This window comes from Alligator mississippiensis, chromosome 1 (genome assembly GCF_030867095.1).
Source record: "Alligator mississippiensis isolate rAllMis1 chromosome 1, rAllMis1, whole genome shotgun sequence".
Taxonomy (NCBI): domain Eukaryota; kingdom Metazoa; phylum Chordata; order Crocodylia; family Alligatoridae; genus Alligator; species Alligator mississippiensis.
In genome coordinates, this window is record NC_081824.1 from 145,761,586 (window position 1) to 145,787,492 (window position 25,907).

Genomic DNA, 25,907 nt, shown 5'->3' on the forward strand with positions numbered 1-25,907 from the left:
ACCACAACTTTGGTCATTCAAAGGGGGAACAATCTGAGGCATCTGACTTGAGTCTCAGGAAGGTCCAGATTTTATAATTATAGTAATGCAGGTAGATGCATGTTCCTATGTAAACATCCATTGACTTCAGCTGTTATGACTTTAATAGGTCTTGTCATGGTTGCAAGTGGCTGTCTAAAGAAATAAGATAGTAAGGTCATGAGTTTTGGTTCATCCTACTCAGAGTAGATTTTTCTACACTCCGGGTGCATTTACATGAGACACTAAAAGTGCAATAGACTAATTCTACTGCGCATTAGTGTGTCACAGCAAAGCCATGCTAATGCACTAATGCATGGTAGAATTAGTTTACTGCACATTAGCATCACATAAAAGACGTGTGCCAGTGCTACTGCATAGTAGCACCAATTATGGTGCATTAAGTTAGTACCTGTTATTACAGGTACTAAACTTAATGTGCCATAATTACAGCGCATTAATGCAAGTGTAGATATGCCCACTCTTACCTATGTTTGCTAGCCTGAGGGAGGACTTTTTTCCTCCACTCATTTTTTACTGATAAAACTACCATTAATTAAATTCATTTTATGGCAAATTGTTGACTATTATTTTTGAAAAATATGGTACCAAAAAAAAAAAGGAATATTCTCAACATGAACATATACAAACTGTAATACTGGACAATCTTGTACCAGTTTGCTGTACTCTCATGTGTTCTTTTTGGAGGCTTTCAAATCTGCATGCCAGCTTTGTGACATCAGCTGTTTTTTCTTTGGTGAACTTCCTTGTCTAAACTTCATGCTCAAGAGGCCATCAATTTAGCATGGTAAACAAGGGTTCTGACATGATGAGTTCTCTTATTAAAACCCACATTTTCAATCCACAAAAATAGTATGCTGTAAGAATTTGTTTTTAATTCTCATTGAAGTTAGTTCTTCTGAGGATAGCTGACCTGAGACAACTAAATCATTTCACATACACTGCTGAACCACTTGGAGGGTAATATTTTTCCATTACTACTGGCCTGGATAATAACATTTTAGCTGGCAAGAATTGACAGGATTTATGCTTCTTTACTGCAGAGGTTGTGATATGTCTTGCATATATTTATTTGCAGGGAAATATACTGGGAAATAAAGAGATTCTTAGCCTTGCAGAGAAAGGTATAACAATATACCTCCAATCACAGAGTGGGGTCTGGGAACTCCTTGCACAGGGAGAGTTCCCTGCCCAGCCTGGAGCTAGCAGGGATGGCCAAGGCAGTTCCCAGTCCTCCCTGGATTGCATGGGGAAGTCTGCACATGCAGCTTGGTTGTGGCTGGGGACTTTCCTGTTTCAGGCAGTCCCCAGCCAGCTGCGGGCTGCATATGGAGACTTCTCTGTGCAGCACAGAGCTGCCTGGGAATGGTCCAGGTCAGGGGCAGGTTCTAGCCCCCTGCCTCAGCCTGGGGATCACTGCTAGCTGCCTCACAGGCAGTTCAGAGCAGGGGGCTGGGAACTGCCCCTTCCCTGCAGCTCTTTCCAAGTCCTCTGTACCCAGTCAGGGAGCTCTGACTAGGAGCTCCCTGTTGCCAGGACAGGGGGACACTGTCCCCACCTGGGCTCCACCACCAGAGCCCGCCCTGGTAGCAGGCAGCTCTGGGGTGGGGGGTTGTGGGCAGGGAGCAATCTCCCAGCCCTCTCTAGGAGACAACTGTCTCCTGGCCCTGTGCTCCCTGCCAGCCTCTGGGGTAGCACCCAGGGGGAGCCTAGAGCTCCCCCTGGATGCTGCAGGGGGCTCAGTGCTGGGTCAGCAGGGGCAGGACCAGATTGCTGCCATGAGCAGTAAATCTGCTCTCACTTCCCCACATCATAGACCCCTGCCCGAGGTGGGTTTACTTTATAGTAAACCCACCCCGGAGCATTTGCATGTGTAGACGCAGCCCTTGAGTCTTCTTTGGGCTACGTTCTGCTCCTGTTGAAGTCATATTTGGTGATAATACCACACTAACCGAAGTGCAGCAGTTATGATTTCCAGTTGTCTCATTAACTGTCCATATTGTTGTATTTAAATTGGGATGCCAAGATTTGCCATACTAGAGTACATCCAGGCATTGGTATACCCTCTCTCCAGCAGTAGCTATTATATGACATTTCAGAGAAACCCTAACATGGGCCTAAGTCTAAAACATTATGCTTGAGCAATCAGATGGCATTTTGCAGCATGAAATACATTTATTTTAGCCCACCTACTCCAGTATAATGGTATTGGTTATAAATTTATGTCATGACAGGATGATTATGGTTCCTTTTATGTATCATTTAAAGTTTAATTTTAAATTTTAAATTTTGAGTTTTTCTCTTCACATATTGCAGTATTAGTACAAGAATCATGTTAAGAGAACATTATTTAGATTGCAATATCAAACATTCAAAAATGAAAAAAGAAAGCATTAAAGCTTTCCATGCAAACTTACTTTGGTCCCATTTACATTCATCTGAAATTAAGGGATAACCTACAGTTCTTTATTTTTGCACAGGATCTTTGCCTCATTTGCTACCAGTGATATTTTGCTACTACTCATCTGGGATAAATTTCAAGCATTAGTCTAGGGAAAAAGATTTGCAGATTCATAAATTCATAGATTTTAAAGCCTAGAGGGGTCACTCTGATAATCAAACGTTTCTCTATCTCATGAGGAATCAGTTTCTCAAGACATTCAGTGCTCATATATCATTTCCACAGGCAAGATTTCTGCTACTTTTTATAATGTGGGGTGGTTGAACAAAAGTACTCAAGAAAGTTTTTGGCCCAGCAGTTTTCAGTTTCACTAAATTTTTGCTATCACAAAACTTCCTCCAAAAATTTCATGAAAAAATGAAGACTTGTACTCAATAAACTTAAGTGTAAATGGAAACAAAAGTTGTTACAAGATAAGACAGATAGTACAATGCAGCTTACAGTTTAGTATTCCTCAGCCTTCTGCTCCACAATGAATTACTTTTTGATCCATGAACGACATTGTTTGCAGATACCATCTAAATGCATTGGTATTTGAAAGCTTAGCTGTTATGTACTGGCAAAAAGCCAGTGAAAATCACTTTTTTGTCTCTATTGCAACGGCAGAAAAAGCTCATACTGAAGGTGGGAATGAAGCATTGCAAAGGGGAGGGGAGAGATTCTGGAGAAGTCAGACTTTGCTATGCTTGTTTCTCCACTAGCATAAGGCTCCTTGGCATGCCGTATGTTATGCTCAACAGATGCTTCTTTAACCTGCACTGGTGCTAGCTGATTGAGAATCAGGGAACTGTGACTAGTGCAGTGAGCAAACTGTGTATAGAAGGGGCTGTATTCTTCAATTTGAGCTATGTATGAGAAAACACTTATACTCATGCAGAGTCCCAGTGAAGTCAACAGAGTTTTGAATGGGTAGAAGGATCCACTACATGGATCTGATTGTATAATGGTGGGCATATGATTGGGCTGCACATAAATGTGTGCTTGCACGTGTATTACTTTCCTACACACAGTTTTCTTTTTTATGTCTGTTGATAACCAAAAAGAAGCACCTCACTGTAAGTTAATAGTGAACAAATGCTGGTACCAGGCCAAGCTGAAATCTATTGGTATATGAAAGAGGACGTGTCTAGCATTTCTGGCTGAGAAGCAGTCATTAACACCAGACAGTGTCAGTGAGAAGCCAAGCTGTTAACTTTTTTTTTCCACTCCAGGTTCTGTAACTGACAAATTGCCACCACGAGAAGGTGCGGGAAAAACAGGTAAATATCTTAAAAATATATTTTTTTAAATGTGGAAACTAATATCTTTGTGCGCTTTGAGGGCCTTTTTTTCACTACTTTCACACTTTTGAAATGATATACATGTGTGGTCACTTGCACACATGCTTTATGAATCAATATGCATATATATATACAGACACACATTGTATCAATGCAGATGCATATGTAAGTATATACATATATGTGTATATACATACATCTGTACATACAAACATATGTGTATACATCTGTGTGCATCTGTTTATATGAATTTTTATATATGTATATGTATTTGTCCATTCCCAGATCTAGATGGTTTTTTACTTAGAGCTAAGTGCAGTATAAATTATCTTCCCAGCCCATAGCTATCATTCCAATATACTGTTATTAAGTGTTTTATTTCCCCTAATATTCCTTGCCGTGGAAGAGACACTATTCTGTCTATTTGATAGAGCCAGCTTTGTCTATACCCAAGATCCAGGAAATTGATGCCATGGCTTCATTTCCACTGCAACCAGGACTTGACTCATCTTAAGCCTGGCATTTTTTCTATATTGTGATGAGTTCAACTCATGGCTCACCTTCATAACCAGATGGTTGTTGTTATTAAAGATACATCCTTATGTATCTTTATTCTAATAATAGATGCTATTAGAGCAAATTCATATCTAATGTGACTCTGTTTAGTTAGTGGAGCTGTCTGAGAGATGGACTAGTGCTTTAGACTTTATTTAAGATGGAAAAAAAAAGCAGGGGAAAAGTTAATCTTCAGGCAAGCGGACATGTTTGATAAAATGCTGCTCTTAGTTACACTGGGTAAAGTGACTTCAAAAGAGTTCCTTCATATTTGCACCATTGAAATGGAAAAGCAGTTTGGTCTAATGTAAATCTGTTTGATTTATGGTGTTTGCAAGAATTTTAGCAATTTTTATTATGCTCAGTGTTTAGCTCTTCTAGTATAAGCTGAGTTATTACTTTAAGAAAATTAGTAGCTGTTTAAAAACTAGTTCTTAAAAGATACTTTAATCAGCAAAGGAAAATATTTCCTTCATATATTTTCCAGATGATTTCTGGGTTCTGCTGACCCCTGGATTATCCATAGCCTTCTGGGGAGCTTGCTGTGGGTCAGGAATTTCATTCTTGGCTTTGAACTACATGAATTGTACCATATATAAATCCTGACTCGGCCTTGGAAATCTGTGCTATTGTCTGTGAACTTTTCTGCAGAGAGCTGAGTAGTGTGAAGACAGTTAATGAGCCTTCACCTCTACATCCAGGTCTACCTGATATACTGGGTCAAAATCAAGTGTGAAGGCAAATGTTTTATAACATTTTACCATCTGGCTATGTAATATGACGTTGAGGCCAACTAGCAGCCAGCACTTACCTGGGTAAACATGACTGACTCCTTTTTGCTTCTGATAGCTACATACGTGCACACACACACCTATCTTGGAATCTTATATCTCAGTTTGGGCCAATATGCTCTTGATCAGCATTTATCCTATTTTAAATTGTTGTGTGAGGCAGCTGTTAAGGCTGTCCATGGCATAGAGCCAACAAACTCTGGAAAGCCCTCTCAGTATATGTGACTGAAGTTTCCTTTTAGTCTCAGCGAGAAACTTACTCTCTTTACAATCCTTTTAAAGAAGTACAGAGATAGAAAATTGTGTCTTTATCTGCAATGGGTTTTAACCTTCTGATTTACCTTTGTTCTAAATATATTTCTGTGTACCCCGGGCCTCGCACAGGCTGGTATGCCATGCCCTGCCCACCCCTAGGGATGCAGGCAATCAGATGACCGGAAGCAGGTAGGGCCCAGGGAACATATAATCTCAGGGCTGGGGCTAGCAGGTCACTTTTCTCTCTGGCAACGGCCAGAGGAAGAAGCTCTTGCACAAGAGAGCTACCTGAGACAATTTGCTACCTGCTTTGCTACCTCCAAGTGCAGTAAGGCTGAGAGCTCACAAGATACTCAGGGCTATGGGGTATGCTACCTGGAGGGTGGAAGTTTACCGCGTTAAAGGGGCAGCACACTGCCTCCATTGTTATTGTTGTGTTATAGCCCAGAGGCTTATGCTTGTGCTATAGTTTGTACCGGTGGTTTTGGGATGAGGCTATAATGGGAGGAGGAGGCCTCATTAATGCCCAGCAGGTGGGGCACCCTATTATGTAGAGCAGGGGTAGGCAAAATATGGCCTGCGGACCAGATCCATCCCATGGGGCCATTCTGTCCAACCTGTTGGGCCCTGAGAAATTTTTTAAAAATTAATATTCATTTGCCTCTGGCTCCAGTCAAAAGTGACAGGACCCAGAGGCATTAGGACCCAGCGGAAGCCAGGCCCCTGGAAGAGCAGGGCCCGCCCCACCCCCCCAGCCAGGGACCATGTGGCTGTTCCCACCCTCGCTGGAGTGGGAAGCTAAGGTAAGAGTGGGTTGGGAGCACGCTGGTCCCCTCCTAGCCACAGGGCTGGGGCGGGTGGTGGGAGCGAGGGGGCACATGGCAGCCAGCGCTGGCAGGGCCCAGGGCAGGGTGGCTCCCCTCTCTCCCTTCTCGGGCAGCCTGGCCCAGCTCCATAGAGCCCAGCCTGCTCTGCGCCCCTCTGGCACTGGCCCCGGGGCACTGCCTGGCTGTCGCTGGCTCCCAACCCCTGTGTCCAGCCCCAGAGGCAGCATGGAGGCCACCTAGGGCTGCTGGGAGTGGCATGAGCCAGTGGGGACGGGGTGCAGGTAGGCGGTGGGGAGCTTCCATCCTGCACCTGAGGATTGGGGCAGCAACATCCTGGCTGCCCCCCATGGGAGGCTCTGGTGGGTGCTGCCACCCTGGGGGGAAGGCCCGGGCCCCCTGCCCCATAGGGGCCCAGTGGCAGCTTGCTCCCTGGCCCCAGGACAGGTGGGGAGGCTGCGCCAGGAGCGGGTGCAGAGCCGTGGCTGCTTTTCTGCTCCAAAACTTCCTGTGGCCGTGAGGTGCCCAGGAGCCCTGGGGAAGCTCCTGGCCAGCCCCAGGAGCAGCACGGGTCACCTCCTGAGGCTGCTGGGGGTGGCACGACCTGGCAGGGTCCCGGCCCAGGGTGCAAGAAGCTCGAGGAGGACACAGGAGCTATCAGAGGAAAAAAGCAGCTGAGGCTCTGATCCAGCTCCTGGCGTAGCCTCCCACCTGTCTTGGGGCTGGGGGGGGGGGGCGAGCTGCTGCCAGGCTGTTGGGCCCCTGTAGGGCAGGGGGGACTGGGACTTCCCCCCAGGGTGGTGGTACCTGCTGGGGATGCCTGTGGGTGGGGGCAGCCAGGCTGTTGCCGTCCCATGCCTCAGGAGCAAGATGCGACTTCCATGCCGCATCCCTGGACTTCCCATGTCCTGGGCCACATGCTGCCACCAGTGGCCTTAGGTGGCCCCCTGCACTGCCCCCAGGACTGGACAGGAGCTTTCCCAGGGCCCCTGGCCTCCTGGAAGCTGCAGGAGCTTCTGAAGCAGAAAAACAGCCATTGCTCTGCTCTGGCTCCTGGCATAGCCTCCCTGCCTGTCCTAGGGCCGGGGGGCAAGCTGCTGTCAGGCCACTGGGCCCCTGCAGGGTGTGGAGGGGCTGGGCCCTTCCCCTGTGGTGGTGGCAACCCCCAGGCCACCTGTGGGGGTGGGGCAACCAAGCCTTTGCTACCCCAATCCTCAGGTGTATGATACAAGGTGCACTACCTCCTTAGGCTTTCCATGTCCTGGCCCATGTCCCCACTGACTTGTGCCACCCCCAGTGGCTCCAGGAGCTCCCCACACTACCCCGCAAGCATGACAGGCCCTCCCCTGGAAGCCCTCGACCTCCCGGTGACATATTATGGGTATTTGATTTTTAGTACATAATTTGTTTTTTTCCCCTGTTTAAGATAGCAAAAACCCTCTTCTCTGAAGGAGTACTTCCAGGGGCAAAGGGAGGGACTTCCAGTGGCAAGGGTCAAGTGGTCAGGGGTGGGACTTCCAGTCCCAAGATGGCAACCAGGGGCGGGGCACCTGTCAAGGGGCGGGGTTACACATGCGGCCCTTGACAGCTTGGCAAAACTTGCTAAGTGGCCTTCCACCCAAATTAATTGCCCACCCCTGGTGTAGAGCCCAGTGCCAGAGGGGCCAGAGGGCCTGGTGCCAAGTGGGTGCAGAGACTGGGGCTAGAGAGCCCGGCACCAGAAGTGGGTGGCAGATACAGGGACCAGAGGGTCTAGCACCAGAGGAGTGTGACAAACAGGGAAGTGAAAGAGGCCTAGCGCAGAGCACAGAGTTCAGCCCCTGGAAAGGGGTAAGTGAGTCAACTGTTCATATTACATCTGTGAGTCATGGGGCATGGTAAAGGGGAGGATTTGGATCCAGCCATATGAATAAAGCTACATTGCCACAGGAAAGGAGTTTCATTCGTGTGTTTGGCTGGTTGATGAGCTTATAGTAGGCTTTGAATTCAAAGTTAATTATATTTATTTAATACCTTCTCTAAGATAAGTTGGTGGTTTCAGCCCACTTCCCAGAGGTCATTACAAAAAAACCAGCAAATCTAACATTCTTGTTAGTTATCTCATTATAATACTTAAGCACTGAATAACCATGAAGAATGAATGACTTTGTCTTCTTAAAAAGAAGTCATCCCTCTGCAAGTTTGAGTAGAAATATATTAGTTGGACAGAATAAGGAATCCTCCAGTGCTGCTGCTAGCTTCCTTTTTCTTTGAAAGGATAAATCTGTTATTCATGAACAGCACACTCAGTGGAGAGTAAAATGAGGTCATGAAGTGAGGAGCAAAGAATGCTTCCTACTTCTCTTCATTTTTTCCATAAAGGCAGCACACACTTGCAGCTTTTGTGGTGGTGATGGAAGAGTGAACAGGTCTCTACTAGGTTGCACTGCCTAGGGAGAAATGAAATGAAAAGTATATTATGCTTTCACTGTTGCATAAAAAACAACCAACAAACAAACATACAAGTGAAAGTTTTGTAGTTAAGTTTTGTTATAGCTTTAATGCAAAAGTTGTGGAACAAGATTGGGATTCAAAAATGACTTCAAGAAATTATAAGGAACTGCATGCACAGAAGATATTTTTGGTGGGGAGCACCATAATCTTGGGGTCAGTTCCTCTCCCAAGAAATGCAAGCAACTGGCAAATATATACCATTAAGTTCTATTAGATGCTATAGCTTATTTGGTGTGTTAAACCAGGTAAACAGCACAGATCTATACTAATAAGTAAAAATTGTTTTTGGATAGAAACTGAACTGTATATACTGTTTCCCAAATCTTGCTAAACTGAACTATTTTTCAGTATTAATATTTTCTAGGTATGTAGTGCTTGAGCTGTAGTTCAGTGTGTTGAAGATTTGCTCTTATCCTTATTTTATCATTTCTGGAACACTGTGCTTCCTCTTCTCTTGCAGTGGTGTTTGGTTGTGGGAATGGCTGACAGAAGGATGATGAGAACAATGCAAACAATGTTCTGGCCCTTTAAATTATGGATCTTGCTTATGCCAAAAGAAACTCTTATTTTGTTGTAGGGTGTCAGAAGGACTACATCAGCTCTCTGTTCACCCATCCCAGACTGATTTCTTTGCCTTTTCTATGCCTATGTACATTTATTTTATTTAACGTATTTATTTGCATATTTACTTAATCAGTTAGGTTCTACAGGGCACAGCATATTTTTAGCCAGGTAGTGAACTAACTGCTTCTAAACCTGATGTCTCATCAAACTCCATATATTCAGTTCATTTATGTAATCACTTATAACCAGAAATGCCACCCATCTGTAGTTTACATACATAATTGTATATGTATTGTGTATGCTATATATATACTGTATATTAATTATAACACTTATGTAATTGTTTGTTAACCGTCTGGGGATATGTGCAAATCATTAGCATCAACCATATACGTACACTTATTTAGCTTACTCTCATAATTGTAGTCTCCTTGCAAATCTTTTCCATTCTGAATTCAGATGATGCCTCAGCTCCCGCGCTGGAGACTCAGCCTCAAGGTGATGAAGAAGGTGAGCACCTTTAGGAATGGTAAAAGAGTAACATTAAAAGTATATACTATAGTCCATGTCCCACAACCTAAGTGTTACCTGAGAAGAAGGACATCAGAACAGTGGAGCATAAATTTCATGGTATCCCCAAGTGTGAAAATTGCCATTCCTGTTTCTAAATGGCACTGCTCTGAGTAAAGCTGTTTTTATTAAGTGAACAAATTTGGAAATTGCTTATAGAAATTTCATGGAGACACCATCATTGTGGAATTCTTCAATGATGTTTTTACTGGTGCTTTTCAGAGTAGAGGGGCACTTGTAACTTGAGATTCAGTTTTTTTTAAAAGCTTTATCAGCCAAACTAGGTAGTTAAAGGCTGCAATCTGTCTCCAGTAAACCCCATGCCTTCTAATTAGAAACACTGAGACCCAAATTCTGACATGCTTGCTTACAGTGAGTAATATTCAGCCTTGTGCAGAGGTATAATACAAGCTACAAACTATTTCAGCTTTTCTTTTCTTTCATTGGGATTACAACATTATAATAATTCTTGCAGAGTGTGGTGTGAAGTTATTGACTATCATGGAGCGAAACTGTAAGACTTTCATCCAAGTTAAATTAAACCTGACTCTGCAAGTGTTCCCTTTGACTTCAAATTCTAGCAGAGTAATATATCCCTGAGTAGGGATATCAGAGCCGCCTATATGTTATTGTTTATTTGTCTCAGTGCTTCCCTTGACTAGATCTATGAATCAAGATTTTAGCTATTCTAATGTATTATAGTCCTTTACTTCGTTAGACATTCCTATAAAAGGTTGTCACCTTTGTTCATTGGCCAGTCACTGTTTATTTACTATACTCTTCTAAAAAAATTATAATAATTTAAATGTGCTTTGCTGTATTTCCAGATATAGCTTCTCGTTACCCTACATTATGGACTGAGCAAGTAAAGAGTAGACAAAACAAAACTAATAAAAGCACAGGTAAGAATTTGGACTATCTTTGTTTGCAAAGCTATATGAAGAAATGTGTTTAAGTTATGTTCCGTTCCAGCCATGTAAGTGAAAGCCCATTTTAATACATTAGAGGTTGTACTTTTATTCTCCTACCTAGTTTAACTAACACAGACATTAGCACTGTGATTTTTATATCTTTTTTCTTATGTTAAAAATCTGGGGGCAGATCCTCAGTCAGTATAAACTGGAATCTGTCACCTAAAGTCATTGGACTTTAGGTGACAGATTCATTAGGTGACCAGATTGCTTTAATTAAGGGCCTGACACTTCATTTTCTCACCTACATCAAAACTTTCTCTTTTTTCTTCTGAACATGCATTCTTACTTAAATCTAGTAAGTGTGTTTTTGGGTAAAAAATGTTGGAATAGATGGATCTGAAATGGAATAAAGATACCATTAAAATTACTTGGCAGCTCAGGGAAAATTGGAAGGAGAAATTTCTGTGCTTGTCTTTTGTTTTATAAATGTGTCATCTGGTGAGTTATGATTGTTTGTTAGTTAGTGAGTGGTTTAATGTGGACTTGATTAAATTGGATTTTTCAAGAATAGTTTTGATTTTTTCATTAGTTTTCACAAGTGGACTTTTCAAAGCATGGATCCCTATAGGTTTATCCAAGGGCTGAAATGAAAACTTACTTATGAAATACTTAGATATCTGTAGCTTTGGAGGGTTACAAATTCTGCTTCTATGACACACAGAAAATTTGCTAAACATAGAATTTCTGGATTTAACGTGGTTTTGTCAGAGGGATGACTAAGCAGCCGGGTACCCTAGTTATGCTACTAAGTATTGTCCTACATCATTTTTTATCTAAGCTTTTGTACCAGATAATGCCCTTTACGTAAATAAGCGATAACTTCAAAGGTTATTTAGCTAGATTCAGAGCATTTATATGAGGGTCTAAGATCCTCCTGAGCCTAGTGGCTCATTGAACTGGTGTGGCTAAGGACATTTTTGTAGCAAATGGTACAAAAGGGGATGTAGCTAGCAATACATCCAGGTACCTTCGACTGCCCAGTCCAGATGACTAGCTATCCATTCACATGATGCAACTTCATCATGATTTTAGAGTGAAACTCACACCTCTGGAGATGTGACCCCTTAACTGCTATCACTTCTCTCCCAAATAAATGAAACTGGGGTATTTATTCATAAGGCTGCGGTTCAACAAAACACTTAAGTACAAACTTAAGTCCCAATGGAAGTTAAGCAGATGCTTAAAATTAAGTAAATGTTAAAATATTGATCTGAATGGGTATAAAAGGTGAATAGTGTGCATAAAAAGACCCTTATTGGATTCTATCAATACTCATATGTTAAATATGTACTTCACATTGTATATTCATAGCACCAAAGCAATATTTCCCAATATTTCACCACTTCACCAATGAAAGTATCAATGCAACTGAATGTTAGGCTTGATCCCTGAGCAGGGGAATAGACTAGATGACCTTATGAGGTCCCTTCAAGCCCAACTTTCCTGTGATCCTATGAACTTAGAAAGGGCTCTCTTCAAGAAAACTTGAAGGTTTTTTTAAATTGCTTTCTGGGTTGAAGATTTATTTTGTTGTTTTTCTTTCTAGTATCAGAGAGAGAGAGAGCGAGAGAGCGAGCAGAATTCTTCTGAGGGTGTTAAAACAATCTGGAGGAATGCTTCATTTTTAGGGATATTTATTTTATTTTTATAATATTGAAGACCCTCTAGGATCTGTGCAAAAGTGTTATTGGGTTTGGAACAAACTAGTGATTCAGCATAGAAGTCAATGTAGAAATATAGGAAGCCGGAAAAAAAGAAGCTGGTCAATGTTACTGAGAAGCCTTCATGAAAAGTAGGGTTTGCAGTTCTGGAGAGTTTGTACTCTTGTGGATAAAACATGGATGGGCCAAACAGTCTTTATCTCTGTTGTTTGCCAGGGTAACTGTATTCATCTATTACAACTGAATACAGTTGGCATACCCTACACACTGATGTAACAAGCCAGGTTTGTGGGGTGTGTGTGTGTCGGGGGAGGGAGGGCACACACGTGGGTTCTGAGAGTGGGGGTGAGGGAAGGCAAAGGACTCTCACCCAGCCCTTGACTGCTACTGCTGCTGCCACCACCATGCACTCTGCTGACCCCAGCCCTTGTTCTTAAAGCAGCAGCAGCATGGTGTCTGTGCACTGACTGCCGCTGCAAGAGCAACACTGTGGGCACGCTGAGAGCAATGCTGCTGCAAGGGCAACACCCGCTCTTGCTGTGGACTACATGGAGATGGAGAATGATTTTGGACCCCCTCCTAAGCTAGTGCCTAGGGCTGGTGCCTCTCTTACCCATTCCTAGTTACAATACTGACCCTTACAATACTGACCGCACACATTCATTTTGCTTTGTAGATGTATCATTTATAAAGTGCTGTACATATCTCTCCTGCTGCTTCCACTGTTTATATATAATATGATTTGTGCTGATAGCAAAGTATCTTTGCATGCTTAAAATTAGCATCCTTATTAGCCATACAAAGTATCACTATTGTTCTAGCTGCTGGTAGCGCATTGTATTACCAATGACCCAAATCTTTATGCTTTGTTTTAAAGGTTGGTCCCTTGTTAAATTCCAGGAGCAAGATTTTTTTAATCCTTAGAGATATTGTTGAATTTTTTCCCAAAAGATATGAATCCCACTGGGCGTGTCTACATGAGGCACTAAAAGCACAGTAGACTAATTCTACTGTGGCTAAATGTGTCACAGAGAAAGCCATGCTAGTGTGCAGTAGAATTAGTCTACTGCACATTAGCATCATGTAAAAGACGTGCGCCAGTGCTACTGCACAATATTGCCAATTACAGCGCATTAAATTAGTACCTGCTATTACAGGTACTAAACTTAATGTGCTGTAATTACAGTGCCTTAATGCACATGTAGACTTGCCCATTCATTACTAAAATGATGTCAGGTATGTCCAGGTGTCACTTGCCTCTTGATTTCTGAATTGAACTTGTATATGCCCAAACAATTTATTCTAAACAGATGTAAACTAATAACAGCAGCATAAGGGTTAATGAAGGAATAATCTAGTCCCGCATGCAAAAGAGCAACAGAATTCTATTATTTGATACTAATAAGTAGCTGATGGAACCCAGGTGTTCAACTGGTCAGCATTAGCTTGTATTGTTTGGGCCTTGCTTATGTCCTGTGTTTCCTTGTGCATATTGATATATTATTATGGAAGATGTACGGCAGTAAATAACTTACTATGATTTGGAAATGCTCATTAATTTGGTTATTGGAAGGACACATGCTTTTTTAAAATTATGTGCTATTCTCTGCATGCAAGCACTTATAGTTTTGATGGGATAAGGACCACAAATGAATACATGCCATTCATGATAGTTGCCACTGACTGGCTTGTTTTTGCTGTTCTGTAAATTACCTGCCAATTATAATTAACCAATAAAGTAGTGTGGGCTTTTAATATTTGGGGGACAGAAAATAATGTTTTAGGAAATTATAGTTTACATTAGTTACTCAATGCTATATAATTTGATTTAAATCATACTAAATTAATTTAGCACAGAAAGATGGCATTTGGGAGATGTGCATATGCAGGGCATGAAATTGCTGGATTAAATTTCAAGGCTATATAATGGTTTCTGGTGGATGTTCTGTTTGTTGGTTTGGAGAAATAGACCTCAGCTGGTTAAAAAAGGCGTTTTCAGAGTAGTGTTTAATCTATTAAGTTTTGATGACAAAATGTTACTCCTGGCAGAAAATCATCAACATCAGGTCCTATTATGATGACCATGATTGGGATCATTACTATAGTTAGAAACAGCTGAAGTTTTGTTTTTAGTTGTGTTTATCTGTTGAAAATTATTTTAATAATGATTTTTGGAGGCAGAAAACATTTATCTTTTTTTTGTCTGTTCCAGGGTTGTGTGTTTTCAGAGCACTAAGTCCCTTTCATTATGCATAGAAGAAGTCTTTCTTCTGTTTTATTCTTTGTTTGTTAAAATCCTATTCTCCTTTATGCGATTTTCACCAAATACTGAAGTATCCGCTCGTTTTCTGGTGTACATAGACATAGTGCCATTGGCAAACAATTCACAAGTTTAGAACTTAGTGGACAGTATTGTACTACAGCTATTCATATTCTGTAAAGTTTAGCTGCTATCCCAACACAATATTGTTTTGCCTAAAACATGCACTATTCCCCCCTAAAACTAGCTGGGGAAAATTGGATGTGGAAATTTGGCAGAGGGAAAGCAGTGGCAGTGTTAATTGCTGCAGCACCCAGAAACATATCATTTAACCCTGTCACTGCTCCCCTGGCACCAAATTTCTGGACACTTGTAGAGCCCTCTGGCTGGAAGGCATGGCCCCATGCTTTGGATCTGGCTGGCACACAGAAAAGTCCACAGGCTCCATCTGGTGTGTGGGGTTGGCAGTGGGCTCAGGAGCAGGCTTGGCTCTCTAACTGCTGCTACTCAGTTACTTACCTGCAGTGAAAGCTAGGACTTTTTTTCTTCAAGCTATTTTTCAAAAACAGTATACATATTATATTCCAGAGCGTGCTATATATGAAGAAATAATATATATTCCTTTCAAGAAATTAGACTTCCAGGCCAGATGCTCAGTTGGTATAACTCAGTGGGTACATCTACATGAGATGCTTACTGCAGAGTTGCTGAATTAGCTTCACAGTAAAGTCTCAGCGTCTATATGTGCGCCCTATTAGGCCACAGGAAATTAATTAACTCTGCCATAGGTTAGTACTTGTAAACACCAGTACTATCCTATGGTAGTATTATTTAGTGCACAGCAATACATGTGTAGATGCTGACCTGGCTGGCTGGGGCATAAGGTGGTTCAGTGCAGGACCTGCCCACCAGCTAGCCCCACATTGGAGCACCCTCAGTCCCCAGCCAGCCATTCTGCAGCACGCTGAGCCAGGTTGGAGCAATCCCAGGCTGGCAGGCTGACCCCTTGGGAGTAAACATGGCGCCCGGGATCAATAAACTCAGGTGTGATATGCACTGAAGTCTATTGTGTCAAATTCATTTCACATGTAGTCGTGCCCAGTGTACCTCTGCTGACTTTAACAGAACTATGCTAGTTTATATCAGTGGAGGAATTGCTATTCTTGAGTCATACTTCACAGTGTATGAAGTGTTTGTTTGTGTGTGTTCAAGTACAAGAGGGGAAGGGTGACTGAGCCTTTTGCAGGTGGGCAGAGACTTTTGCACAAGTGTCAGCTTCATAACTTTTGTTGGGATTCTTTTTTTTTTCTTCTTTATTGCGAGGAAAGGTTTCGTATAGACTGTTTTGTGACTGCTTTTCATAGGAAGACTAAGGTAGACTTAGCCAAGAATACTATTAGTGCCTAGAAAATAACATCCTCCCATTAATAGGTGGTTTAAATATCCTGTAACATACATAGACAAAAATGAGTCTAAATAGTACCCAACTGTATGAGATTTCATTTGCCCCTATTCAGGGAAGCATCCCAAATCAGGAATGCACTTAACGGACATGCTTAAGTGCTCCTCTGAACCGAGGCCACCAAGAGGCTCTGGTAACTGTATCATAAATCAAATAATGTGTCATGAGAAAATGTGGATACAAACATTACAGTCTTATAAAATTTTAAATTTACTTTTATTTAGCTGTCAATATTAACAAAATTTCATTTGGTTTCTTTAGGAATGAAATGGTACTTTATTCTTAGCATAGGCATAGGCCAATTCTGTAATTTGTTTAACGTGTCTAAGCAGAGAAGTTTTATAAAGATATTTCAAGGTGATTTTAAATTTGGCTTTGCTGGTCATCTAGTACTACCAACAAAATGGAGGAAAAGAAAAAATTAGTACTTCTTTACCTGTTAATGAAACAGACCTTGATATCTGTGTCTAACTTCAAGCATATGAGAAGTTCCAGCAAAGTCAATGGATGATGGAGCTGGGACCTTTCAAATCAATGGCAGAATTTTCCGTGACTTCACTGAGGCCAGAGTATCACCCACTGTACTTAGCAAAGGTGTAACTAACAAGTTTTGGACCCTGAGCAAACCCCCCCTGTGCTGTCGGCAGTAGAGGGTGAGGGTGATAAGCACTAGAGAGCAGGGGAAGGGAAGGTGGTTAGTTCTAGTTGCCCTGGAGACTCAGGCTAGGGACAGACATTACACACAAACTGGTTTAAGTGATCAGAAACTGGTTTAAACCTGTAAGAGAACAGACATTCGGTGCACATACACCAGTTTGAAAATGGCTGAAACAGGTTTGAGTTAAACCTGATTAAAAGTAGTATCACACTGAAATGATTTGGGTCAAACTGGTTTATGCAATGTCTGTCCCAGACCCCTTCCTGGTTTAACTTAAACCAGAGTCCCCCAGCATCCCAGATGCTTTGCAGCCCTGGGTGGAGCTCTCTGCTCCAGAGAGCTGGGCTGGCCCCTCCCCTTGCTTTCTGGCTGAAGCTCCAGCAGAGATGGCAGGCACAGCAGTGTTTGCCTGGTTTCCCCTGCTCCGTCCCCCCCCCTCCCGGCACCACTCCCCCTCAAGCAGGGATCCCTCCCCCTCTCTTCTTCCACATGGACCGTAGCCAGCATTTGGTATGCTAGCTAATGCTGAAAGGTGTTCGTGTAAGGCAGACAGGACAAAAGCAGACAGGACAGTGTCCGCTTAGTGCTTTTTGGAGCTAAAAGAAGATCTCGAACTAATGAGGCAGGCTTTTGTTTTCTTGATGGGCTGATAAACCCTAACTCCCTGCTGTGTAAGTAAATGCTTTATAACTCCCTGTTGGCTCCCTTGCTGGTCAGGAGCAGCAGGGTGGGGGGGAACCCCTCCCTAATCAAAGCATCCTGCCACCCCCCTGAGGTCAGCACTCTGGAAGGGAAGGGAAGGGAGAGCTGCTCTAGCACCCCCCAGCTTCGAGCCTGAGACACTGTAGGCATGTGCTTGCATTTGTTCAGTCAAGAGGGGATGTCTATACAGTTACAAACCAGTTTAGCCTAGCCAGGTTAGACTAACCTGCAAAGATTGAATCAATTCACCTTTTTTTTTTAATGTCTGTTCCTAGTCTCAAAGACTGGGGTCAACTAGAACTAACTAACTGGCTGCTGTTGTGTCCTCAAACTTGGTTCCTATAGCCAGCCAGCATGGTGCAGCTCATGCCTTGACAAAGCTCCCAGGGGTACTATTCCAGTGCTCACTCTAGGTTGGTGCCTAGGGCTGGTACTCTATTTGCCCTTCCTAGTTGGGTTACTGTTGCTTAGGTACCTTGTTGGCTTGGGGCTATTGTTACTTGTTCATGTGTACCTTGAGGAAAATAACATATGTTTGACATTTTATTTCTTGAAGCAATGCACTAGTACTTATTCATGCTGTTTACCATCATGCTATGCTGTCAAATTCAAACCTGTAGAAATCTGTTGTTTATGAGGTTAAACCAGTTACTAAGTGAGGGTTTAGTCCTACAGCAGTTTTATTCACAAACCTCCATCACATATAAATGTGTGTATTGTAATTAAATACAAGTTATTATGCACAACTAAAAAATAAGATGATATATATTGTTAAAAGATGCTTAATCTGGAAAAAAAAATTAAAGTGGGATTTAAAAAGCATGACATCTTCAAGAAATGGTCTTCAAGAAATACAGATATATATAGCTTTATCTGGTTTTACACTTTATCTGGTTTTACAGTTTGAGACTGTCAGGAGAGTTTGCCATTGAGAGGATTAACGTGACAGAAGGGTACTGCAGTATGCAGGGCTGTCCCTAGCGGGGGGGGGGGAAGGGGGTGAATTGGGGTGACCGCCCAGGCCCCGCACTTTGGGGGCCCCATTGAGTCAGGTGGAGCAGCCGCATCCAGCCACTCACTACCCACCTTCCCCCGCCACCGAAGCCACCGCTACCGATGGCTGTGGCAGCTTTTTCGGATCCGAAGCACGCAGGATTGGGGTGGGGGCAGGACCTCACATGAGCTGATTTGCTCCGGGCCTGAGCCCTACACCCTGCTTGGGTCGGCTCTGGCAGCATGGAAACACAGCTTCCTTTAATTCCTCATTTCTCTACATTAATGAGTTAATGTGGCAGTTTTTTACTTGTACAATTTGGACCACTGGTCACTGAAGTGGGTCCTTCCTTCCTTCCTTTTCTTTCATGATGTTTATTATTACAGTAGTGCCCCAAGGTCCTGGTCACAAAATTCATTCTTCACTTAAGTCCTTAAACTGTGGGCACATCTACATAAGACACCCACTGAGCAGTTGTTAAGGCACAGTCATTTAGTACTTGCACAACCAAGTACTAAATGATTGTGCCATAACCAGCGTTACTGTGCAGTAGCATCCCAGCACTGTTGCCTATTGAAGTTTACTGTGCAGTAGGTATTTACTACTGTGTAGTAGCATCACATCATGGATTCTGCCCGGAGACACTACTGCACAGTAGTAATGAGCTACTGTTCAGTAAGCGTCTCATGTAGATGCAGCCTGTATCTCTAGGTGAGCTCCACTGCTATTTGCTGGCAGAAAGTTGAAGGTGTCCTACCTTGGTCAGGAATACAAGATAAGATCCAAGCTAACACTGTCTTTCCTTCAAAATTCAGTAAGAGCTTATAACTCTCTTCAATTTAATAATTTCCAGTGGCCAATGAAACACAATAGAAACACAAAACATATATAACTAATGGACAGGAAAATGAATAACAATTCTATAACTTTTTTACCTATTCAGAAATATGTATGCATTTTCAGGATGTTTGTCTTAATAGTCATTCAAAGGCAGTTTTGTGTAATGAAAGAAGTGTGAATTAGTAAAAGAAAACTAACACCCAGAGCAGTTGAGCATTTCAAGCTACAGATGCCTTAAAAATTCATTGGGAGTATTCTTGATCTATTTGGAATTCAGAATGTTAGTACTTATTTAGTAATGTGGACAGTTGAGGTGTTTAACCCTTGTTAACCCTATAACTAGATGTACACATCCTAACGTCCTGAGAAGAGAACATGCTTAGTAAAGATGAAATGGAATGTTTTAAAAAGCAATGCATTATTTAAAAAAAAAATAGGGTTTTAAATGTGTAAATTCAGGCCCATGGTCCAAGTGTGCATCCAGATTGTAACTCGCCTTGAATATGCTTCTTTTAGCTAGGGGATGCACAATTTTAAGTTTACCGGACTATACATGTAGATTTAAAGGACCAAGTTTACTTTGGCTGCATTGTGCTGATTACAGAGACACAATGCACCCATAAAACCAGATAAATTGAGCTTGATGAAACTTTACATTATTGGAGCAGTACAAAACTGCACTGGCAAATTTGGTAAACTAATTGCAAAGAAATGTATTGTAAATCTGAAATGGATTGGATTTCCCTCATCTTGCCAGTACCTTAATTTAGGACCTTTGGGGTGGGAGATAATACTGAGGATATTACTGATACTCAAAGCAGGGACCTGTAGTCCCTATACACCATTTCTGTTAGATACCCCAACCATCAAAACAGGAAAAACTTAGACTCCTAAGGGGCCTATACTGAGGTCTTGTAAGTAGAGGGAAGAAATACTGATTTGAAATAATTTACTTGTAAAATATAATTATTTGTCATTTTCCAGATACATCCTGTTAGTGAGCTCTCAGTCAATTTGAGATGCACCTAAACCACTGGGTTAAATTTATGGCAAATTTTAAATACGGATAGAGACCTAAACTCAGTGGTTTGGGTCCAATTCTAATTTAAACCACAAGGGAAATAAGCGTTAGCATTTTCGTTACAAACTGGCTGAAATGTGAACATCTTATGATTGCCACAGATCTGGCTTTTGGGATTTAGCTGAGCAAAATGACTGCAGAGATTAAGAGAGAGAGAGAGAGAGAGAGAGAGCTTTACCTAGGGAGATCCAAGAAGCATAGCACTCGGGCCTCACAAAATATTTTGCATGGTCCTGACTGTTGTCATACTCAGCAACTCTCCACCTCAGTTTTCTTGAATGAACTGATCCAGTTGGGCCACACACTATTAATTTTTTTCTAACTGTACATTCAGCATTGCTAAGAAAGTGCTGTGATGTGCTGGATCCACTCTCTTATCTGATTGTACCTAGTCCCTTATTATCAAGTTTTAAAGTAGGTTACATTGAACAGCTGGAGGTCTTTTTTTTTTTTTTAATTTTTGTTGCTATGTTACTTCCTGTCAAGAATCAGAATGGTTCCAGAATAAAAAAGCAAGCCTAAGGCATTTCCTTCCAGCTGAAAGACAAGCTGCTTGCTGAAGGCTTGGGAGCTGGTCAGAGGAAACCTCTGACATCTATACCATTAAAGACAGGCAGTAAATTGGTCAGCATGGCACTGTTGCTTTGGTTGTCCCTGGTGATTTTTAAGGTAATCCTAGCTTTCATTCAGCTATTACACAAATAGGAGATAAGGTTCTCCAGTGTCCTGATCAGCAAAAGACAATTATTCTTCATCCTTTTTCTGTTCGTTTTTTTTAAAGTCCTAAACTGGTAAAGGAAAACCAGTGTTTTCTTTTTTCATCTTTCAGCCTCTTCCAAGAAGATAAACCTTTCCAGACCTCCCAGAGCACTTGTATATTACAGCGCATTCTTAAATTGCAGTCTGTTGGATTATACTAATTATAATATTGCTTTAGCTTTAATAATCCTTTTTACAAGCATTTTCATTTATCTTCATTTTAATTTTACATATTAGTTCAAAAACACTTGCAAGCCCCAAGTTCTGGCATCTCCAACTTCTTCCTCCCACCAAGGAGAAAGATTCTCCCATCCTAAACCATAAAAAGAGTTCTGTTTTATATCCAGTTGATATCCTTTATGTTCAGGAAGTTCTACAGTTTTATTAGACCCCCACAGTGGAAAAAACTGTCTGCTTTGTGCAAGGTTGATAATTTCTGTTTTACTGCGTATGTGAACATTTGGTGCCAAAAGATACTAATCTTTCCCGAACTATTTTTAATTATATCATATTATTTTTTGCAGGAACTAATGTCACACCAGCCATGTTTTAACTCTTCTTTCATTTTCAGACATGTATACCTCAACCCCTGCCATCCCTGGCCCTCCACAGTTCACCAGACCTCAGATTGCACAGTCATAAAAACATCATTAAGCTTCATAAATCCAAAGCTAAATATCATAGTAGCAGTTTATGCTTTAACAGAGAAAAACAAAAGGTGCATGTTAATGCAAAGTTGTATTTTACTCAAAATATATGTAATAATCAAATACATTATTTTAGTAGAAGATAGTTTAGTCTCCCAGCACAGAGAGTTTCATTCTGTCCCTGCTGTTAAACTTCCTGCTTATTCCTGGCCAAGAGACATAGGTCAATATTTTCAAAGCTGAATACTTAAAATTAGGCACCTAAATCTATATCTATGCTTCTAAATGAGCGACTTAATTTTCTGAGGTATTAGTGAAGTTGAGTCCTGTGGGGTGAATAGAGACCTGAATATTACTAGAAGATAGTATGGATAAGAGAGCCATCCTAAAATGGTAAGATCTGTCATGTGGTTTGATGACTCCCACCCTTGAATAGTCCCTGTTCCGTCAAGATGTCTGTGATTATTTTCTTTGGGTGGAAAGAAGTCCTTTAAGACACAGTCATTGGGAGTATACCAGCATCATTACCAATATTTTTGGATGTGAGAAAGTGGGAGTGTGTCACAGAACAGGTGGCACTCTATGTTTTCTTCCCGCCCTGGCTGGAGCTCATCTCACATATAGTTCACCTCTTTTATAGAGCCCACTGTGCAATATAATTCCTGTTAGATGTTATTTAAGAGAGGAGGCTGCTTACAGCTTATGAGGATGTTAATGTCGTGCTCTGTCGTCTCTCAATGCCTGCTGTCTTGTCATCCATTCCAGACAAGTGATCTTGGGGCTCTCTACTCCACTGTCTCCTGCCTTCTTGCCTCTCTCCACATGACCTTGGCATGCCCTGCACCTCTCTGGGCTCACTCTGGCTTTCTTTCTCACTGAGCCTGCTTGAGCCTCTCCATGCTCTGTTGCCTTCTCTCTTTATATCCATGGGCGACTGGTGCCACCTTACTCAGGGGGGGCATGTGTCCCCTTAGCAAGCAGTCAGTAACCGGGTGGGGGGTCCCCCATGGCTGATCTCACTCACCAGCTTCCAGAAGTGGCCGCAGTGCTTTTGGAAGTGGCTGTGGCACCCCTACTCCCCCGCTGGCACTTGTGGGGGGGGGGGAACTGGTGCTCCCACCAGCACCCCCTGCCTGTTGCCTAAGCGGGGAGTGTAGCCTGCCAGGGGGTGCATCAGTGCTCTCAGGGGGTGCACATGTACCCCCATGCACCTGCTATGTGTCACCACTGTTTATATCTGAACCTGCTCTGGCTTTTGTGGGGACCTCCTTTTCACCCCTTTTATAGTCCCCCTGTCCTCTGGGTTAACAGTACAAAATCGGGCCACCTCAACTCTTACAACAAATGAAAATACATTCCCCTTCCTTGGAGTAACTAGAATGCCCTGTTTCTCTTAACCCTGTGCCTGGGCTTAGTGTCCATCTCTTTAAGGCTGTAAGTCTTCTCCACTTTTCACCAGCCTACTGACTTCGGGGTAACTCCTTAAGCCTCTTCTTCCTGGAATCCTAGCTGCTCCCTCACTGCAGGAGGGACACTTTCTCCAATAGTCATTTCCTCTACTCTCTGAAGCTTTCCCCCCCATCTCCTTTCTGGGTTCGTGTGTCTGCCTTTACCAGTCAAAGACTGGCTGCTAATTACTGTGCCCAGGTGTTCCTCATTATCACAGCTGGCCTCTTGGCCACCTTCTCCCTCCAACCTGTTAATTCCCATAGCAACCTGACCATGTGGCCTTGCTGTCAGGGCTAAGTTTGAGGGTCCTATCCCTTGTTCCCTGCTCCTGCCACAGAGCATTTGCAGAATTAGCTGTGTGGTCTGAATGGTAACAAGTCCTCCCAGGCATGGATTGGAATTCAAATTATCATATGAACTATTTTAGTGGGATTGTCCTGGTTTGAGAGACAGTCTGAGTGCACATCCACAAAATTTTTCTTCCCCCATGTCAAACTCAGAAATACAACAATAGGGCAGCTTAACTACTGCAGCCATTCTCAAGACCTCAATTTCCATTGTGCTGGAGAGTAGCCACTGCCTACAGCAGCCTAATCAACAAGGATCCTGGTTTTCTCTGATTTAAAATGAAAATCCCCAATTTTGAGTTTAAAAAAGTAACCCCAGATCCACATTTTTTTCCATGATTAAAATGAAACATCACAGAAAAATGTGGATTTGGGGTTACTTTTTTTTTTAACTGAAAATTAGGGATTTTTTTTTTAAATTGGAGAAAACCAGGATCCCTGCTAATCACAGCATTTCTGGGATTGGCGGATATGAGTAGAAGCAGGTGGATGAGGTATGTTTGGGAACAAGGGCTCCCAGTGGTGTGGGCCATGCCATGTAGACATGCCAACTGTGTCTTGGACAAAAACTATACTTTTCCATTGGTTTTACTAGAATCAGCCAAATGACCATGCAACTATCCATTAACTGAATAATAATCACTTAAAAATTATTACTGGAGTCAAATTTTACTGTGACCAATATTATTAATTCTTCTTGTGAACTATAGATTTCTATTGCATCTTCTGTAGGTGTTCTGCACATAGAAGTCTGATTGATGTTAATAGAAACACTGCTCACAGAAAGATTGTTCACTGAGAAGTGTAAATCCACAATGCAGGTGGGAGAAAAGAGCTATATATTAGGGGTTTGCAAAGTGGGCCCTATTCAATTTGGATTTGGATTCAGCCCGAATCAGGGACAGTGATTCAATTAGTTGATTCGGATCACTGTTCGTCCCTGATTCAATTCAGCCGAATCCAAATCTGAAGATTCAATGCTGATTCAGAGAATCAGTGATTTGGACATAGACACGGCTTTAAAAGTTTTTTCTACATACCTTGAGGTACTAGGCTGCAATGCTGGGGTGGATGGAGTGTCCCACAGGAGTGCAGGGGGTGGGGTCCTCCATGGGCTTGGTGACAAACCCAGAAGTGGACAAGAAATATTTCCTGCCCCCCCCCAACCCCACAACTTGGTGATTGGCTGCAGGGGACCCCAGTTGCCCCCCTCCCCCCCCCCGACCCAGGAGGCACCAGTCACTGAGCCGGAAGAGTGGGGGGGCGGGGGCAGTGTGCTCCGCAGCAGACCTTGAAGTGGACCGGAAGTGCTTCTGGTCCACTTCTGGGCCTGCTGCTGAACACACTGGGGAGCCCCCCACACTTCTGTGGGATGCTCCATGCACCCTAGCATTGCAGCATTCAACAGCCACCTGCTACCTAGAGGTATGTAGAAAAAACATTTAATGCTGTTTCTATGTCCAAATCTCCGAATCTTTCCAAATCTCTCTGAATTGATTCGGAGAGTTCCATTTTGATTTGGAGAGATTAAAGGGTCCTCTGATTAGATTCGGATTCAGAGCTTCAGCCACCAAATTGGGCCTAATCTCCTCTGAATTGAATCAGGGACTGAAGCTTTGCACAGCCCTATTATATATGACATTCCTGACCAACTGAATTCAATTCCAAATGTTTCCTTGAAGATAAATTTTTGGGCAGTCACCATGGATTAGTTTTGGAGGGATTTTTAGCGTGATCATTATCGTACATTACATTTCTTGCCTTCCATTTCCTTGTTTGTGGCCAGACTTTCCAATAGATAGACAATCTCATGCTGGATATCACATCTTGCTTCGTTATTTTTCAAGTAAAACCATCTTTCCTACTTTTTGCATCTTATAGTATTTAATATGTCATAAGGATTTTTGTGTAATTCTCCCATTCTGTACAAAAACAAGAGAAATTAAACTCCTATGGGATCCTCTGTGGTGGGAATGGAATTCACCCCAAAACCTACAAGCCAGCTACAAGTCTGCAGAGCTCCCATTTCATCAGCCCATTTGCTGTTATAAAAATGACATTCAACACCCATGTTTTCTGGGGCATTAAAATCTCTCAGTTAACATACTCACCAGTGTCATGATCTTTTCCCTAACTTGTCCTCAAGCCTTTTATGTCTGTTTGGGTTGATATAGAGCCCCTCCCCTCCCCCCCCCCCACCCTGCCCCTGCCTTTTTTTTTTTTTTCCCGAACAGCTGCACT

At 42.4% G+C, this 25,907-nt stretch overlaps 1 protein-coding gene across 6 annotated transcripts in view; it reads left to right on the plus strand.

Annotated features, from left to right (window-relative positions):
- Nucleotides 1-25,907, plus strand: part of SMOC2 (SPARC related modular calcium binding 2) — a 211,874-nt gene that overhangs the window by 102,719 nt on the left and 83,248 nt on the right. For 5 of the 6 annotated variants that reach the window (XM_019479866.2, XM_019479865.2, XM_019479867.2 and 2 more), the window contains exons 5-7: nt 3,712-3,759; nt 9,722-9,772; nt 10,660-10,734. The exons of the other annotated variant lie outside the window; for it this stretch is intronic. In XM_019479866.2, the coding sequence (XP_019335411.1) occupies nt 3,712-3,759; nt 9,722-9,772; nt 10,660-10,734 (174 nt within the window). The remainder of the gene's footprint in view (nt 1-3,711; nt 3,760-9,721; nt 9,773-10,659; nt 10,735-25,907) is intronic. 6 annotated transcript variants of the gene reach the window in all.